Source organism: Sceloporus occidentalis, unplaced genomic scaffold (assembly GCF_023333645.1).
Source record: "Sceloporus occidentalis isolate IW3139 unplaced genomic scaffold, rSceOcc1.0.p SCAF_97, whole genome shotgun sequence".
NCBI classification, from domain to species: domain Eukaryota; kingdom Metazoa; phylum Chordata; class Lepidosauria; order Squamata; family Phrynosomatidae; genus Sceloporus; species Sceloporus occidentalis.
The window spans coordinates 498,053-516,337 of NW_028317077.1; the positions used below are offsets into that span (position 1 = coordinate 498,053).

Consider the following 18,285-nt stretch of genomic DNA (forward strand, 5'->3'; position numbering starts at 1 on the left):
ATGAGACCAACACGCTGTGGACAACAACCTTACTCACCAATTTAGCTACAAACTGGGGTTATTGGTAGAGGCTGGCTAACAATAATAGGAGTTATATCCTGCAGTAGCTAGAAATCCAACAGCGACTTATATCATTTAATAGATTGTAAGCTCTTTCAGCACAGTGCTCCTCACCTTCTGTTCCTGTAACTCCAAATAGTTATGGTATGTACTACCTGGTTAGCCATTGTACGCCGCTATAAATAAATCAATTAATAATAATACTCTAGATTGTAAGCTCGTTTGAGCCGGGCCCTCCTCACCTGTTGTTTCTGTAAGTCAATTTGTTATGTTATATACTACGTGTTATGTCTGTTTGCCTATTGTACAGCGCTACGGAATATGATGGCGCTAGCAGGGCTCTCTCCACCTAATGTATCGGTTTGTCTTAGTCTGTCAATTCTTGTCTTGTCAGACCCCTTGAATATATGTATTGTATTAAGCGCTGCGTAAACTGTTGGCGCTATATAAATAAAAGATAATAATAATAATAATTATAATATAAAAAAATAATTAATAATGTTATAAACACACGAGCGCTGTGCCCCCTAGTGGCCATGAATGTGCGTCCACCCAGAGGAAATGAATCGGTAGAAAGCATGTGACTATCCAGGGAGGCTGTGATCACGCGTGAAAGCTTAGTCTGTGTACAGACACAGTCACACATCACAAGCTCCCACCCAAGTGACGCTAGAAACCCACGGCAGGAACAAAGACGCCATGGGGATAGGAGTATTTACCTCCAAAACCTTTCTCATCCTGCTCAGTTTATTTTTCCTGGTAAGTATTTATACATCTTGTTACTTTTAGCTTCGTTACATTCGTATTCATATTGTAACAGTCAAGGGTAAAGGTTTTTAAAGCAACATTATAGGACTAACCGGTGAGCTGGTATTAATGGAACAGCCTCCCAGCAGAAGTGGTAGAGGGTAATACGGGGAGGGTATTAAACATGCATGGGATAGGCATATGGCTTCTGAATCTAAGACGAGACCAACGACTGATTAAGGTTTGAGTCTTTACAGCAGGAGAAACGGGTGGACTAGACGGGGCCGGATGGGTCTCATCTGTGCATGCGCTGTCCCTTTAATTGTCATGTAACACATATGTATGTGATTGTGGGTTGTTGCTTCTGATGGAAGCCGTGCAGGCAAACACTTTATAGAGCAAAAAGCTTGATAAATGCTTGATAAAGGGTTAATAGTCTTTCTATAAGGGCAAATATATTGGCCATTTAATGTATACAGATACCCCACCCTGTTGAGCGGGATCAGTGTTTGGACTGTAGATATTATTGGATCCTGTAGAGAAAAGCGAGCAATAAAAGTCCATTTATATCATAACCCATCGATCATCTGAGTCATGGAATCCATTCATAAATGACAATCATAAGCAATGAATCATCGCAGACGGACGCCTTTATACTGCGCTACGGACTGCGTTGGTGCTGAGAGTGAGGCTCGTGAAAATTGTGTTATTTGTCAATATACATTTCTTGTAGTTATGTCAACTGCTGATCTTTACATAATGGTGATTTGTATATTCTGTTTTACATACTGTATACAGGAAGCTTTAGGAACGGTAGTAGTTAATGCATGCTAGGACTCCCAGGGGAAGCATTCTGCAGTATGGCAGAGCATAATGGGAGTTGTAACTCACAGCAGTTTTACATGTCAAATGGACAAACCGGGTTAATATGCTTTTGGTTTTTAGAAGCGAGGTTAGGTGCAACATTTTCCTATACTTGTGACATTTATCCTACAATACAACATACAAAATTATCAAGACGAACACACTGGCACGGAAGGAGAAGCCCCTGTTCTTCTGAGCTTACAATCATCTCATAGAAAAGAGGGACAGCTGGGTAGGAAAGAGGAACAGGAGGATTTGGGAGGTATGAGTTGGAGTGCCGGATCAGGATGTCCTCATTTACCCCCTTCTGTTACAATATTTTAACTTCTAACGTTTTACAGAATTTCAACCTTTAAAGTCAGAAAGTGTTTGGTTTTTTTTTTGCTTTGTCTTAGACAAAAGTAGATGTTGCGTGGCGGTTAGGCTCGTTGTATAAGGCAGGGTATCGGTGTCAGAGTCTAAAGGTCTCCTGGTCGCTCTGAGACATGCTGTCTTCTATACGGATCGGGACACCGGAGTCTCTGGGTGAAGTGCTGCTTCCCAGAGTCTCTGAGTCAGTTTCTTCACTCTCTCTGTCCAGGGGGGCAAAGTCTGGCCACACCTACTCTCAGTCCACCTTCCACATAATTCCCTGCCCACATGTGCTGTTAGCCCCACCCCTGCATACGGTTAACCCCGCCCCATCCAGAAGAGGAAGCTTTACCATGGGAATTTCCCAAGTATAGAGACCACATCTAACAGACCACAGGGGTCTCCTTTTTGACAGATGGAGCAGGGAGAGGCATAAAGCCCCCATCTTATTTGTACCGATATATAAATCAAATAATACTTTATTATTATTTATTATTTAATTATATCATACTAAATTCCAGGATACCCCAGGAGTGTTTTACCCACTCTGCAGGGAGCAGGATTTTTTTTTTTAATTCTTCTTCTTATTATTATTTTTTTATTTAAGGGCCCTCCCTCATTACTCATTTTGTATAACAAACACCATGCAGAGCTGTTGAGCCCGTTTGCTGACATTAGCACCATATTCTATGTCTGTGCTAATCCACGGCAGCCACGGGGAAATTACATTCGCATTACATTGGAAATATGCAAATATGCATGTTCATAGTGTCTGGGCAGAATATAGAGATGCCCCAGGCTCCTGACCTTCTGGGCTCATTTTATTTAGGATACAAACATATGTCCATAAGTCCATAAAAAATATTTGCCCCTGGAAAGCGTTACATACAGAGAAATGCCCCCCCCCCAACGATGGTTGCGCATGTCTGCTATTTACAAAGAGTAGCACGTTCCAACACTTTTGCTCACTTTTTGTTTAACCGTTTGAGTCCGAAACTAGAGTGCGGTATACAATTTACCAACAAACCTACAACTTTGATAGGAGGTGACGGTACTGAGCGAAGTCGTGCATGGAGAAGTTATTCATACAAGTTTAGAAAAGTTTTTATGGTGATTATTAAGTGGGGAATGTCTAATTAAAATGGAAATATACACATAGAAGGAATCCAGTATCTTAAAAAAACAGCAGAAGGGCAAAAAAAAAAAACCTGTTTGACAAAGCTCATGGAAATATTCTGAAAATTCATGTATAATTCAGAAAAAGAATCTACTTTTGCTTTCTTTGTTGGTCTGTATCCCAAAAGAAGGGCTTGAAATATCTGTACATTATAGATTTTAAAAAATATATATATATATTTTTCCATATATAAAATGTATTTTTAGATATTTTTATTAAACTCAAGAGAGCTTGGCCCTGGGAAAAAAAACAAATTTTACTTTAAAAAAAATATATATAAAAAATCTCCTGCAGTGATCATTTCATCTAAATGTGTTGTTTTTTTCATTTGGAATGGGTTTGTTGATCAATTAATTTACTACTTCTTGAAAAATCTTAAATGTGCCATTTCTATTTGGCAGACATCTCACTTTAATCCTTTTTGCATTTCTTCATATCCCAGACGCTGTCTTATTTCTTGAGTATTCTTCTGCGTATAAAATAAATAACATCTTGGCGCCTCGTTATTAAGGCCGTTCACTCACAGTGCTTTTAGCCACAACCTAAGAATCAAAAAGCTATCAGTGCCCTGGCGGGCCGCCCGGGGGAGGGGCGGCTTTTAATGCTTTATAGTGCTTTATTAGCTATTAACGTGTCTGTGATCATCCGGGGAAGGAGTCTGGGCATAATTGGGAGCTCTCCGGGTTTGCCCTGGAGTCTCTTGGCAGAGCGCTGCTTCCCAGGGTCTCCGGGTTATTCTGTTCTTCCTCTGTGAGTCCCCTTTCCCTTCCACTCCCAATTTAATGCTATATGGGCTAGCCCTGCCCATATCCATGGCTAGCCCTGCCCATATCCATGGCAAGCCCTGCCCATATTCATGGCAAGCCCTGCCCATATTCATGGCTAGCCCTGCCCATATTCATGGCTAGCCCTGCCCATATTCATGGCTAGCCCTGCCCATGTCATGACTAGCCCCACCCTTGTGTATGGTTAACCCTGCCCCCTCTTAGAAACCCACACCCTCACAAGAGGGAGAGCTCCAGGTAGCCTGCCCAGGTAAGTTCCTAGGTATGACGAGGGCTGATTATCGATGACATATAGGGGTCTTACAATAATTACAATAATTATTTACTGTCGCGGTACTTAAATTGAGGTATTTCAGTACAATCCATTCCCCAGGCAAGCATGCGGGAGGGACAGGTAGAAGTGGGCCCTTTGAAGCTGGCCCTAATGACGCCTGAAATATTTTATTGCCAAACATACACAAGCTGTTTAACAGGATGCTTAATAAAGAATGGATAATAGTAATAATAATTATAAAACAAAATATTTTTTTTTACTGTTTCTGTTCCTGGTATGTATTGGGTCCTAAACAGGGTGATTACCTCGCTGTAGATACATTTATAAAGACTCGCTAAGCGGTCCTCTGTGGGTACAGCACTATGGCTGGTGATAAAATATAACTAGTACCTTGTGTCCTGTCTAATAATAACTAACCTTCAAACCCGCGCCTTTTATCTCGGTTAATAATCGGGTTAATTAATGGGTAAACAAACCAGTCTTTGTGTCCATTCATAGGGAAGTAGCAATTATAGCGGGTTATACACACAATAGAATGGGTCAGTTTACGTGGCGCACAAAAGAATAATAGATTCTTTCAAATAATACTTTTTGAAATCGTTACATACTGCTCATCATATCACATGGCCAAAGGGAGACACTTTTTGTGGTTAGAGTTTTAAGATTTTTTAAATGAGACATTTAAAAATATATTTTATTTGCACAATTTAATCTCTAAACCCATCTCCTGATCTTTATTGGGGTTTTTAGGGCTGTAGAACCCTGCGATACCCTCATACCCAGCAAACATTCTGACCTCCTAGAAAAGAGGGGGCATCAGGGGAGGAAAAAGGACACGGAGGGGGGGGATTGGGGACAAAAGAGCCGCTGTTGATCCTGAAGTTTGGGCAGTGAATAGCTACCTTACCCGTCCCGAAGGTCTTCTCTATGATCTGGTTCATCGAACACAAACCAAAGAGTCTGAAAGAGTCAGCATTCCACGTTCCTGATGTCATTGTAGGTTTTATTAAACAATAGAAACTTTATTCAATAGAAACTGCGAGGTATTGGGGAATGTTGTGATCGTGCAGAACTATATGTAGTTCCTCTTGTTCTGTTATCTACCGGAATCCTTACGACGGCTAAAAGTACCAGCTGTCCCGGTATAGGAAGGATTCGTTTCCTGCTGAGGACTCTTTTTGTCTTTTTAAGGAAATCCTGAACTTCCCTAAAGTATTGATGGAATACCTGGGAATTTTCAAGGAGGGGGCTTACATACAGGGTGTGACATCACATGTGATATTGTGACATCACATGTGCCCCCTTACTTTAACATCTGCCACCCCCTGTCACAACACCTAAACCCAGGAGCGCACAACACACGGGTATTCACCCTGATAAACCTACCCGAGGGTAGAGCCCTGAGATAGGAGACCAAGGACTACGATGATCCCAACAGTGTGGAGGATCAGGAAGTAATAAACTGATTGTAGAGTAGCGAAGGAGATGGCGCACGTCAATATACGGAACAGGTAGTTATTTTAAAAAATTACTACATTTTAAATTATATACAAAAATTGACCTCCATCACTCTCAGCCAGAATGATGCTGAGATCTGAAAACTGGGTGGAACAAAGTTGTAAAAAGGTTGGTATAATGGAGGCAGGGTTATAATGTACGATCAATATTTTTATTATAGTATACTTATGGAAATTAACCCCTTCTTATCTGTGCCTAATCTTATCTGTGCCTAACTAGATATGCTGGAGAGCTTTTCAGAATTCTTCTAAAACGTTACATTTTGTCCATTAAAATAACATGATATTTGCCAGAAATCCAGCGCAGATGGGGTTAATGTTTAGACAAGGTTCGGGACTGGGCGTGCAAGTGGCAGATGAGGTTCAACATAGACAAATGCAAAGTTATGCATTATAGTAAAAATAATAAAAATGCAACCTATTCTTTAAATGGAATATCCTTGGGGAAAAGGACTACCGATGAGAAGGACTTAGGAATAATGGTAGACAACAGACTTGACCACAGTGCACAATCACAAGCAGCTGCGAGGGCCAATAGGGTTTTGGGATGCATAAAATGAGGTATTGATTCACGGGAGGAGGATATCATCCAACTCTTTACAGGTCATTGGTAAGACCTCACCTTGAATATGCGGTACAATTCTGGGCACCGGTCCTTAAAAAGGACATTATGGAACTAGAAAAAGTGCAAAGGAGGGCTACGAAATGAATAAGCGGATTGGGAGATACTGGTTATGAAGAGAGACTAAAAAAGTTAAAATTATACACGCTAGAAAAACGGCGTCTCAGAGGGGATATGATAACATTCTATAAATATATGCAGGGCCAATATAAAGAGCTCTTCAGTGACCGGTTCATTAACAGAAATATACAAAGAACAAGAGGTCACCCTCTGAGACTGGAAGAGCGCAGGTTTCATAGACGACAAAGGAAGGGATTCTTTACAGTGAGGACAGTAAAGGTACGGAATCCACTGCCAAGGGAGGTGGTGTCAGGGCCGGCCCTACAATGGAGCCGAGTGGGGCAATTCCCCCAGACGGCACTTTTGAAGGGGCGGCACTTTGCCGCCCCGCGCGTTTTTTTGCTGTTGTTTTTTTTTTGAGGTGGAGGAGAGAGAGGGGCACCAAGTGGTTTTCGCTTGCCCGCTCGGCGCCCCTCTCTCTCCTCTGCGAGCCCTCTAGCTCGGTCTCGGTGCCGGCTTGTAATGCTGAGCGCCGGAAGTGACGTAAATTTCCGCCGCTCAGCATTACAAGCCGGCACCGTGGCAGAGCAGGGAGACTCACCGCTGGACTGTTTAACGGTAAGTACAAAGGGGGGAGGGTAGATAATGGCGTCGGCGAAGTTTAAAATTTTAAACTTTGCCCCAGGCGGCATTAAGTCTTGGGCCGGCCCTGGGTGGTGTTATCAAATACACGAGATGCCTTCAAAAAGGGTTCTGGGTATTTTTCTTAGAAAGGCACGATATACAGGGGTATAAATAGAATTAATATTTTAGAGCTTCTTGATCCAAGGAGAAATCTGATTGCCTTTTGGAGTCAAGAAGGAATTTTTCCCCTTATGGCAGAATTTGAAGTAGCTCAATTAGGGGTTTTTGCCTTCTTTTGGATCAAGAGTAGGAAGGTTAGGTAGAAGGGTTGAACTTGATGGACTTCGGTCTTTCTTCAACCTTATGAACTGTGTAACTATGAGATGTTGTAAATGACTATTGTCAGTTGGAAACGTTGGAATCTCTTCATGGGTGTACAGAGAGGGGCCTTTTACCACTCCCATCACTCCTGTGCTCCAATGGCCTTTTACCACTCCCATCACTCCTGTGTTCCAATGGCCCTTTATCACTCCCATCACTCCTGTGTCCCAGTGGCCCTTTATCACTCCCATCACTCCTGTGTTTCAATGGCCTTTTATCACTCCCATCACTCCTGTGTTTCAATGGCCCTTTATCACTCCCATCACTCCTGTGTTTCAATGGCCTTTTATCACTCCCATCACTCCTGTGTTCCTGTGGCACGTTGTGTTCGCTGATCCAAGTTTAAGTTTAAAATGCTGATTGATCGTTAGAAACCCTTTTGTAATTATGTTACAGCCAGAAATTTCATTGTTTTCCATAAAAACAGCTGAGTGACCTAAAACTTTGGAACATTAGCATGTATGTGTGTGTGAGTATATGCGCTGTATATGTGTGTGTGTGTGTGTGTGTATATATATATATATATATATATATATATATATATATATATTATAGTATGTATACACACATATTTATGGAATGAATACAGTCATAGTAAAAAGCTCTGTCCCTTGGGCTGTACACACTCCTCCTGTACACCGTAGGTATGTGCCTACTTACTGCTCTATAGAGTGTAAGCTTTTGTGATCCCCTGTTTCATTTGGCTTGTGTCTGAAATGTATTTAAAAACCCAAAGCTCCAAACGCATTAAAGGAACCCTTATTTATTAAACTGCCTGCCAAGAGGTGTTTCCTTTGCACTCCTGTTTTGCTGAGATAAGACTTCTAGCTCATCGTTTAGCCGTTAATCATGTAGTCATTTAGCAATAAACAAAATTCCTAGCATTACATGTATGTAGAAGTAGCTGCCAAGCAAGCTGGGACCTGAATCCCCCTGTCCTCTTCTTCCTCCCCTGATGTGTCTCAGGATAGGTACGAGTGTATCACAGGGTCCTCGTGCCCTAAATATAACTATAATGTGTATAGCAATAGACATATCCCCCAACAGTCCTGGTTTTTGTGGGACAGTCACGGTTTTTGGGAAGCTTTTACGTGACAACTTTGCAATTCTCCGACTCCTTTAATAGAACAAAATAATGTACGTTTACAAATATGTTTAAAACAAAAATGGGAAGATTGTAATTTGCGGATGATGTGAGTTGTAGCCCTCAAAATTTACTAAGAAGGTGAAGGGCTTTAATTTAAAAAAAAAAAAAAAAAAAAAAAAAAAAAGCGTTCCTATTGATTTTCACTTTCATTCCACTGATTGGCTGCTTTAAACGGCTAATCAGTGGCATGAAAAAAGGACTGCGGGTGTTGTACTGCAGCTTCTCCTAAATCATTTTTCCTACAGGTTGAAGAATACATGTGAAACTTGATCAGTCCCTTTTATCTTTTGCATATAAGATTTAAAAATGAATATTTTAAATACGTGTATAGGCAGGGCCCTACTCGGTATAATGAGGTGGTCCCGGCACTTTAAGGCTGGCGGCTGCCTAATGACCACGCGCTTTCATGCTCACGTAGCACGCGGCCAGACATACTACGCCGTAGCCACGCACTGCAGCATATCGGGTGCGTATGGAGCAATGTCTGGCAGCGGCCCGTCCGCCATTTACCCGCCAGATGGCCAGTCCGGGCCTGTGTACAGGTCTTTTTATCAGGCCTCCTGATACATTCAGCTGTTCCCCTAATGGTGATTTTGTTTTTACAGAAAATGTTGACTGCCATGACTTGACCGATTTATTGGCTTTCCGGTAACCGTGGTATACGGATCTTTTTTTTCGTGTGTGTTCAGGCTGCAGCGTCGGGGCTGACCTATGTCGGAGTAAAAGTGATCACCACCTACAAACAATATGAGAACTTCCTGGGGAACACGTACATCATGCTGCCGGCCGTGATCATCCTGTGCGTAGCCGTCGCCATGTTCTTCATCGGCTTTCTGGGCTGCTGCGCTACAATGAATGAATCCGCCTTCTGCTTGGGATGTGTGAGTATGTTGCGTTAATGTAGAGATGCGTACCTTCCAACTGTCCTGTTTATCCGGGGCAGTAGCGATTTACAAACATGGCAGCATGGACCGCAGTCACATGTTCATCATGACAACCGCCCAGGGCATTTGAGCTTCACTTCTAACCATGCGCACAACAATGGTGTGGCGCTTCCGACACCGGAGATGTTGGGGGTGCGAACGTGGACTGCCGAGGCCTTTAGCCTCATTCATCAAGTAAACTGGGAGAATAGGATCTGGCGGCCTGTTGATGCTAAGGAATGCCTGCTTTACACGCTAGTAAGAAGCATGTGAAGCGCAGTGATTAGTTGAAAAGCCAGAACAGACTGCGGGTATACCACTTGCCCCTTGGGTAACAGTAATGGGACGAATTTGGCCACCAGCCATAGCCATACCCAGGAACCCTCTGGCCTTCGCCCGGAGGCTCAGGGTAAAGTGCTGCTTCTCTGGCTCTCCGGGTCTCAGGAGTGGTTTCCAGCCACGCCCACTTCTGCCGAATTCTCCACCCCTGTTAAATTTAAGGTATTTGGGGCTATATATATATGCCCATGTATGTAGATGGCCCCACCCACACATGGCATAAAACTGCCCAATTGCATCATAAGCCCCACCCTCATGAAGCCACTCCCCCGAATAGGCTTTGCCATTACACACTCAACAAGCATGTGTAGTAGATATATTTGCATACATTACAGTGTAATTAGAGTGTAAGCTCTTCTTCTTTCCTAATGTGTTCATATCTATTGTACACCGAGAGAGGGAGCCGACAGACAGATTTAGAGGAAAGAAGAGAAAGGGGATGGAGAAACATTTAAATACATAAAAAGAGTGCAGGACGGAAGAAAGGTGCAGGACGGAAGTTTCTTTCAAAAGGAGGACAATGTTACAACAAGAGGCCAGAATCTAACACTAAAGGGTCAGAATGTAAGGATGTTTTACTTTAAGAGGGTGGTTGATAAGTGGAACAGCCCTCCAGCAGAGGTGGTAGAGGTTAATACAGTGAGGGAATGCCTAGATGGATTGAAAATGAAATTGTACGTTTCTTTATCTTGCTTCCCTTGCAGCCTTTAAATGCCTTAAACAATACGGAGCACCCATATACTAAGCACGGTCTGCCAAAGGCTCATTTTCTTTGTTCTCTACCCAAATTTTTAGTTCATGTTCCTGATCACGGCCATATTTGCCGCGGGAGTGACTGCCCTCGTCCTAGGACTTGTGTACAAAGACAAGGTAAGGTCCTCATTGTGTGTTATTACCGATAATTGTTACTGAAAAGACAAAATCTGTTTCAACCGCTCTTCGGTTTTGTCATTTATTTATTTATTTGTATAAAAAATTTACATTTAAGACTAGAAAATGAATATAAAAAATCGTATCAATGCTGGTATAACATGGAATAATGACCCAGTACAAATACCCTTTGGAAGTCGTATTAACGGTATTTAAATTATCTTATTCTTTTTTAATTTTTTTAAATATTTAATTTCTTAATAAATATCTTACCATAAACCTGAAGGATACAAACAAAGTAAAGTAAAAAAAAACAAAACAAAAATACATATTACAGAAGGGGAGGAGATTAAAAAAAAAAACGTTGGCTAGAAAATGATTGGATGGTTTGGATTGGATGGCTGTAATTCTTACAATAGTTAAATTGTCCGATTTTGACCGTTTTCCAAATATCCACAACTCCACCAACATCAATCAGACGTAGTCTAGTCACTGCCGTATTTAACCACTGTGGTATAGTATCCCATTATAAGCCTATAGGCAGTGGTGTATTTTTGCCTAGGGGACTAGACCTAGGGGCCACATACGGGCTCTCAGGGTCCCAGGCGTGCTGCTTATTCTTTGGTCAGTTAGAGGATCACCAAACTCCCTTGTAACTGGTTTGTCTACACTATGTGTCCTCACTCCCCGACGCACATGCTTCAGACTGAGGTATGATGTCATATCCTGTTGGGAACTCTAGAGGAGTTCCTAAAAACAATACAGGTGGAGACCGGAAAGCAGGAAGCAGGCTGAGGAACAGGAGCCGGGTCTGGTAAACGAGGGGTTAATCTTGAACGAGCCGGGTCTGGTACACGAAGGGTCAATCTCATACAAGCCGGGTCTGGTACACAAAGGGTCAATCTCATACAAGCCGGGTCTGGTACACCAAGGGTCAATCTCATACAAGCCGGGTCTGGTACACAAAGGGTCAATCTCATACAAGCCGGGTCTGGTACACCAAGGGTCAATCTCATACAAGCCGGATCTGGTACACGAAGGGTCAATCTCATACAAGCCGGGTCTGGTGCACAAAGGGTCAATCAACTACAAGCCGGGTCTGGTACACAAAGGGTAAACTCAGGAACGAAGGGCGAGAAACACACGAACTGCACAGCACAATAACTGAGCACTGAATGAGTCTCAGTGCTCAGTTTTTGAATTGCCCACTCGTGAACGCCACGCCTACGTGCGTGACGTCACTCAGGCGCGTTCCCCGCCGTCCGCGGCAGGGAACGCATAAAGTTTTGTTGTGACGCGCGCGTGCGCGTCTAGTAGCTGGCGTGCCGCGAATGGACGAGGAGGCGGCGCCGCGAACGGCGCGGGACCTGCCGGATTGGACAGGCGGGCATCCCGGTAGGTGCCGAACCCCGGGACCCTTACATATCCTGGCAGTTAGTGGGGTAGATTGTCGGTATGGCGGTAAGTGAAAGAGGGCAGCTGGGGTTTTGCCCAACGTCAGGCCTAGGCATACCTGGGAACATCCAGGCTAAGGCTACCCGGAGCCCTTCCTTTTCAGGAAGTCCGTCCCACTGATGTCGGTGGGCGGTCCCACAGAAACATGCCCATTTTTGGAAGGGAAGTGGGCGGTGCATAGGTTGTGCAGCACCGCCTCTCCCGCAACCCTGAGTCTCTTCGTGGTGAGCTGGAGAAGCGGCGCTTTACCCGGCTTACACCTGGAGAATTGACTAGAAATATTGATAAATTGCAGAAATAAAAAAAAAAAGAGTTTTCGATCTGTGCTACAGATATATAAATGCATCATTTTTCTTATTTTAAGGAAGTAGGCATTAATCTCACAATAACTGTCTGTTTTATCTCAGATAAATCCTGAACTGGAAAAAAACATGAACAACCTTTTCCAGGAATACGATGGGAAAAACGTACAGAGCTCAGCTGTCGATTTTATTCAAGAACAGGTAATAGAATGAATTAGAGGGGATTTAAACACGCATGGGATCGGCATGCGGCTCCTGAATCTAAGATGTGAACAAAGACTGATTGAAAATATGTTAAATGTAAAGAAAATATATATTTTCCCCCTAATTTCCTAATTAATAACCAGTGCCAAGTATATTGCAGTAATATATATATATATATATATATATAATATACATTTCTTTTTATTATTTATTTATTTTTTTACAGCTTGTGTGTTGTGGAGTCAAAAATTACACATCCTGGAGGACTGGTAAATGGCATACACTGAGCGCCAACGACTCCGCGCCGCTGAGCTGCTGTAAAAAGAACTCCACAAACTGCGACGGAAGCCTGTCTCTCCCAGACCAACTAAACACGGAGGTGAGAAAACCGCTTTCCTGCCAAGTCACGCCGCAGAAAGCCGGCAGAGATATTATCTGTAGAAACATTGACTTTATTGGTAAAGTTAACAATATTTGTACAATGTCCTAGAGCCTTTTCATAGAATTTTCTTTTACCAAATTAGCATTGCGGCTGGCAGATTTGCATACAAAATATAAACATAACAGAGACAATATAAAAATAGTTTACTGATCAAGCAGAAATATATATGCAAACACTGCCCAATGTTTCGACCCAGAGCTGGTCTTCATCAGAGCCTAGTAATTTATTACTTTGTTAAATCTGTGTACTGACACTAGGTGGCGCTCTTTACAGGTAAAATCACCGCTAGGTGTTGCATACGATCCCTTTAAAACCCAAATTCATTTTAATATTATTATTATTAAATTCATTTTATATTATTTCCAATTTCCATAGCGCTTCTTACAGTCCCTACATTAAAAATTTGCTTGCAGGTGACTGCATTTGCCTCCCGGAGACTCCTGTATAGCGGGTGCAATTTACACCCCCTGGGGTAGTTTCAGCAAGTCAGGGTTCTCTCAGTACCTGATTCATTCTAGAACCTGTTGGGATTTCGTATGAATCCCTTGGCGTTGCTTGCAGCCAAAGGTAACATTAATATTAAGCGTGTTTTAATTGCTTTTGTCCCATAACAGGGTTGCGAAATCAAGCTTGAAACGTTGATTCACAAAGTCCTGAGCTATTCCCTGCTGGTCATCCTTGGATTTGTTATTGTGGAGGTAGGTTTACTGTACATCTCCTGTAATGGCATTTATTCATTCGCATATGCTTTATGAACACCGTGTTCCGTTGCATGTTCTAGATTCAGTAGATCTTTAAATCTTACCATTTAAAGGGACGTTAAACCCTGCCTTCATCATAAGGCTAATTCATCGGGGCAATTAGGAGATCTTGGTAAATATAATACTACCAAAAGTATCCTCTGCCGGATGGTCTCTGGGTCCGCATCCCTCTTTCTATGACCTCACCAAGAGAATGACGCCTAGCCTTTTTAATGACAAATAATATAAATGATGATATTAAAGCTGACTCTATTTATTGTATATCTTATTACAGACATAACATTTTTTTTTAGGATTTAATAGAAAAGGGATACCTTTTTTTGTTAAGTCACTTAATGTACCTCTGAGGTCCAAGTGTTATATCATGCAAACAGCATTATCATTGTAAGGGTTAATAAGCGGTTAGTCTGCCTTGTCCACTAAAAACGCTCTCCGCTTCCAAGATTGTTCAATTTTTTTTTAAATAAATGAAAATAATTTTAAGTGAAAAGTAAGGGTTTTTTTTGTAAATAATCCTTGAATGTTGCCTCCTGCCAACCATTTACTTTTTTCTTACAGTTATGTGGAATGATAAGCATGTGTGTCATCTTTTGCCGGGACTCCCGGGATGGATACCAACTTCTCTGAACTAAATGCAAAGATAACAACAAAAAAATAAATTAAAAAAAATCACTTTTCAAGATTTGATGATAAATAGAATTGTATTAAGCGTTTCGTTTTTTGTTTTTTTTTGTTGTTTTTTTATTTACAAGGAAACACATTTCGGAACAGTCAAATGTCCCGCGGTATAATAAAGGGAGACTTTTCTTTTGCTGCTTTTTTCAATGTATCGGGCAACGTAATAATGTAGCATGATGATTTATTATAAGACCTTATACCTGATTGTAAAAAGAACTGTGGTTTTTGAAATAAAATATTTAAAAATTCCAATATTCTGTATATTTCAATGACAAAAATAGAAACTGGATGTTTTTTTGTTTTTGTTTTTTGATTATGATGAAATAAGGGGTTTTTATGTTCTTTATGCTTCACAAAAATTGGCAGAGCGGCACGCCTTTTTACCGTCCTTTTTTTTCCTTTCATTTTAATAATGAAATAAAATTACATTTTTTATGCTTTTGCTATGGTTTTTGTAATGGTTGATGGTAGATACTGGCAAGCAGCAGCTGGGTGAGTGAATAACCAGCATTCTTTAAATACTACTGATAGGAATAAGTTAAGGAGACCTGCTTTACTTGAAATAAAAAAAAATGTGTATGTCCTATTAAAAAGTGCTGATGAGGGACACTCCAGTCATCGTATCCACTCAACGCATATGATTGCCGAGTGGTCGTTTTTTTCCGTGGTATGCCCCTTGATAAGGTATGAATATATTCTGCAGAATCCCCTTATATGCATTTGTGCCTTTTTCCCAGCTATATGGACGTGTCTGTGGTATACATACTGCCAGTCAGTTCCAGTGCTGGCTCTTCAAGCATTCCTCGGGGGTGGGCCTAATAACCCCGGTGTACCCATTAGTTTAAATATACCTGTGTTTTGCCACTGATTGTTGCCTGAAAGGTGTGATTCCTTCTCAAGATGGGCTAAAATGGTCCTGTGCAATGTATAGTTCAATATGTGACTCATAAACATAGTGGGCTTTGCGAACTCAGGACATACTAAAATGTACTAAAACAAAAAAGAAAAAAAAACCCTAAAGAAATGATAATAATGCTATATGGAGACTAATACAAGCTCAAAGCCCCTATTTAATTTAAGAACCATCATTTTAAGTTGTCAAAGAAGTGAAGTTGTGGAGGAGCCCCCGCATGTGATGGGGTCCACATGTTCGGGCTGCGGTGTTGGTCCTGGGAAGGATTTTTGGGACAGGTCGTCAATGGGATGGCGACAGGCGGCAGTGCCCCTCATTAAGATTGTTGGTGATGGCTTCCTAGGGGCAGGATCCATTATGGATCGTAATGTTAGTTCATGCCGGTCCACTTGCTAGTGTAAGGTTACGGTAATGCCGGCATGCGTTCTGTTGGCATGATGCCGTAACTTATGAGATTTTATTAAAGTGTGTCTTATGACTTATGAGGTCATAAAATGGTTGTTATTGTTGCTGTTATAAAATGTATTAATGCTTGACAGAGTTAGTGTTAAGCTGAGTTAATCATTCTATAGATACCAACGCAAGAATGAAACGCTGCGGCCGCACACAATCCAACGAAATACTACTATCTCTGGTTTGTATTTTTGAGTGAATGAATCCTATGAGTGATGCGCTGTCATAAAAAAAAAACATGTATATAAACAGCTAAAAGTAAAATAAAATACACTATTCTCCTTTAAAGTAAATAAAAACTGACTCGGTTACATAAAGCGCTGTAAACATTGTCATATATAGGGCCAGGCTGGGGATACCCTAAGTGACCCTGATCAACAGCCACCGAACGGCGTACGTTTAAAGGGGCAAAGCTGGCACAGGCAGGCTGTTTAAGGGGCAGAGGGGGCACAGGCAGGTTGTTGAGGGGGCATAGATAGCACAGGCAGGCTGTTTAAGGGGCAGAGGTGGGACAGGAAGGGTTTTAGACGGGGCATAGATAGCACAGGCAAACTGTTTAGGGGCAGAGGTGGCAAAGGCAGGTTGTTGAGGGGGCATAGATGGCACAGGCAGACTGTTTAGGGGCCTGTGGTTTCTAGCCATGCCCCTGGGGTGACGTGTGGGCACATGAGGTCAACCACACAATGAGATATATGGGGCTGATTCATTACCAGTCCGGCCCTGCTTAAATATGATCCCAACAGGACAGAATATGAAGAACTAACCACGTGACACAGAGAATCAACACTTTTACCGTGGGATTAGGTCAAAACCCCTGAAGTTTAGGGGCAAACCCCGAGAAGTCTTAGGTATGATTATTGCCCCTGCTCTAAAAAACACCAGTGTCTCTTGACCCGACTTGGCTGCCCTTGCCCTATGATTTTGCAATTACAATTATTAACCTTTGCTCTGTAGATAACAGATAATAAAAGCTCCCCCGCTCGCTGAGCTCCAAAAGGTACCTACCAGCAGTGAGTATATTTTCTGTTTACTAGTTTACCACTAATGAGGTTTATACTTTATTTTTACCTAGAAAAATCCAAATTTTTACCATAGTTATTCTTTCTGTATGTAGGATATTCATGCTGCGTGCTCTTATTTATTAGATCATTTAGGGGTCTCAAACCTAATATATATATATATATATATATATATATATATATACTTGAGATATACTTATAATCAATCATAAATTTTAAAAGCTTTTGTAAAAACATATTGACAGATTCAGGATATATTTTAATAATATCTCAATATATTAAATATATAACATATATATACTACATAGATTATATAATATATAGTGTTATATACTGTCGGTGTTACAATGTGTCTGTTTATGGACCTCGTTGTATTATTGTACAGTGTATCTTGCTGTAGATGGGTTGTGTTGCGTCAATGTGTAGTATATGTGTATATTATTGTATATATAGGATAACTAAATGCACATGGGTCTATATGCCTTGAGATTTGTTGATTCAGGTCCACTATATAATGTAAAGTATAATGTATCTAACATGTTTGTTCTTCTAGTTGAAGGAATCTCTTTTTCTCTTATTTCATTATCCGTTCTCCTTCACCACATCTCCAGTACTTCGATCTTCTCCCTCCAACCCCCCAAATCCACCCTGAGCTCTCCTATCTGTCTATATATATAATACCGGTGTGTATGTATATATATATATATATATATATATATATATATATATATATATATATATATATATATATATATATATATAGGTACCATGTCCTTGCTTTCTCTTGGTGCTTTGCATTTCCAGAAACAGAACAAAAAAGTAAAGGAATATATCGACAGATGAGTCCCGAGGGGAAAGTCAAAGTGGTAATAAACACAAAGCCTTCTTATATGAAAAGTAAGCTTTGAAGTATTTTTATCTTAAAGGGACACTCCCTGGGAGCCCCCTAAACAATCAATGCATATGAAAGTACTTTGTAAATACGCTCTTATGCGTTGTTTAAAGTTAAATACCGTATTTGCTCGATTATAAGACAAAGTTTTTTCAGAGCAAATGCTCTGAAAAATACCTCTCGTCTTCTAATCGGGGTCCTCTTATAATCAGACCTCAAATAGAGGTCTGACTATGAGACTAAGATCCAGATCCCCTGCAGCGATGCAGGGGACCTGGATCCTTCTGTCCCCCCCCCATTTAACACTCCCCCCCACCCCACACACACTTACCGGTGCTTCCAATTTCCTGCTGTATACCAGGGCAGCGGGTTGACGTCCACGCGATCCGCGTAGACAACTTACGCTGCAGCCAGAAGGAGGTGTG

At 41.4% G+C, this 18,285-nt stretch overlaps 1 protein-coding gene across 1 annotated transcript; it reads left to right on the forward strand.

The window, feature by feature from the left end:
- Positions 1 to 759: 759 nt before the first annotated feature.
- LOC149284205 (tetraspanin-36-like) lies at positions 760 to 14,532 on the forward strand. The gene is made up of 7 exons (XM_089496996.1): positions 760 to 819; positions 9,299 to 9,490; positions 10,667 to 10,741; positions 12,604 to 12,699; positions 12,929 to 13,081; positions 13,759 to 13,842; positions 14,464 to 14,532. The coding sequence occupies exons 1-7, from the start codon at positions 760 to 762 to the stop codon at positions 14,530 to 14,532; spliced, it is 729 nt and encodes a 242-aa protein (XP_089353122.1).
- Positions 14,533 to 18,285: the final 3,753 nt, after the last annotated feature.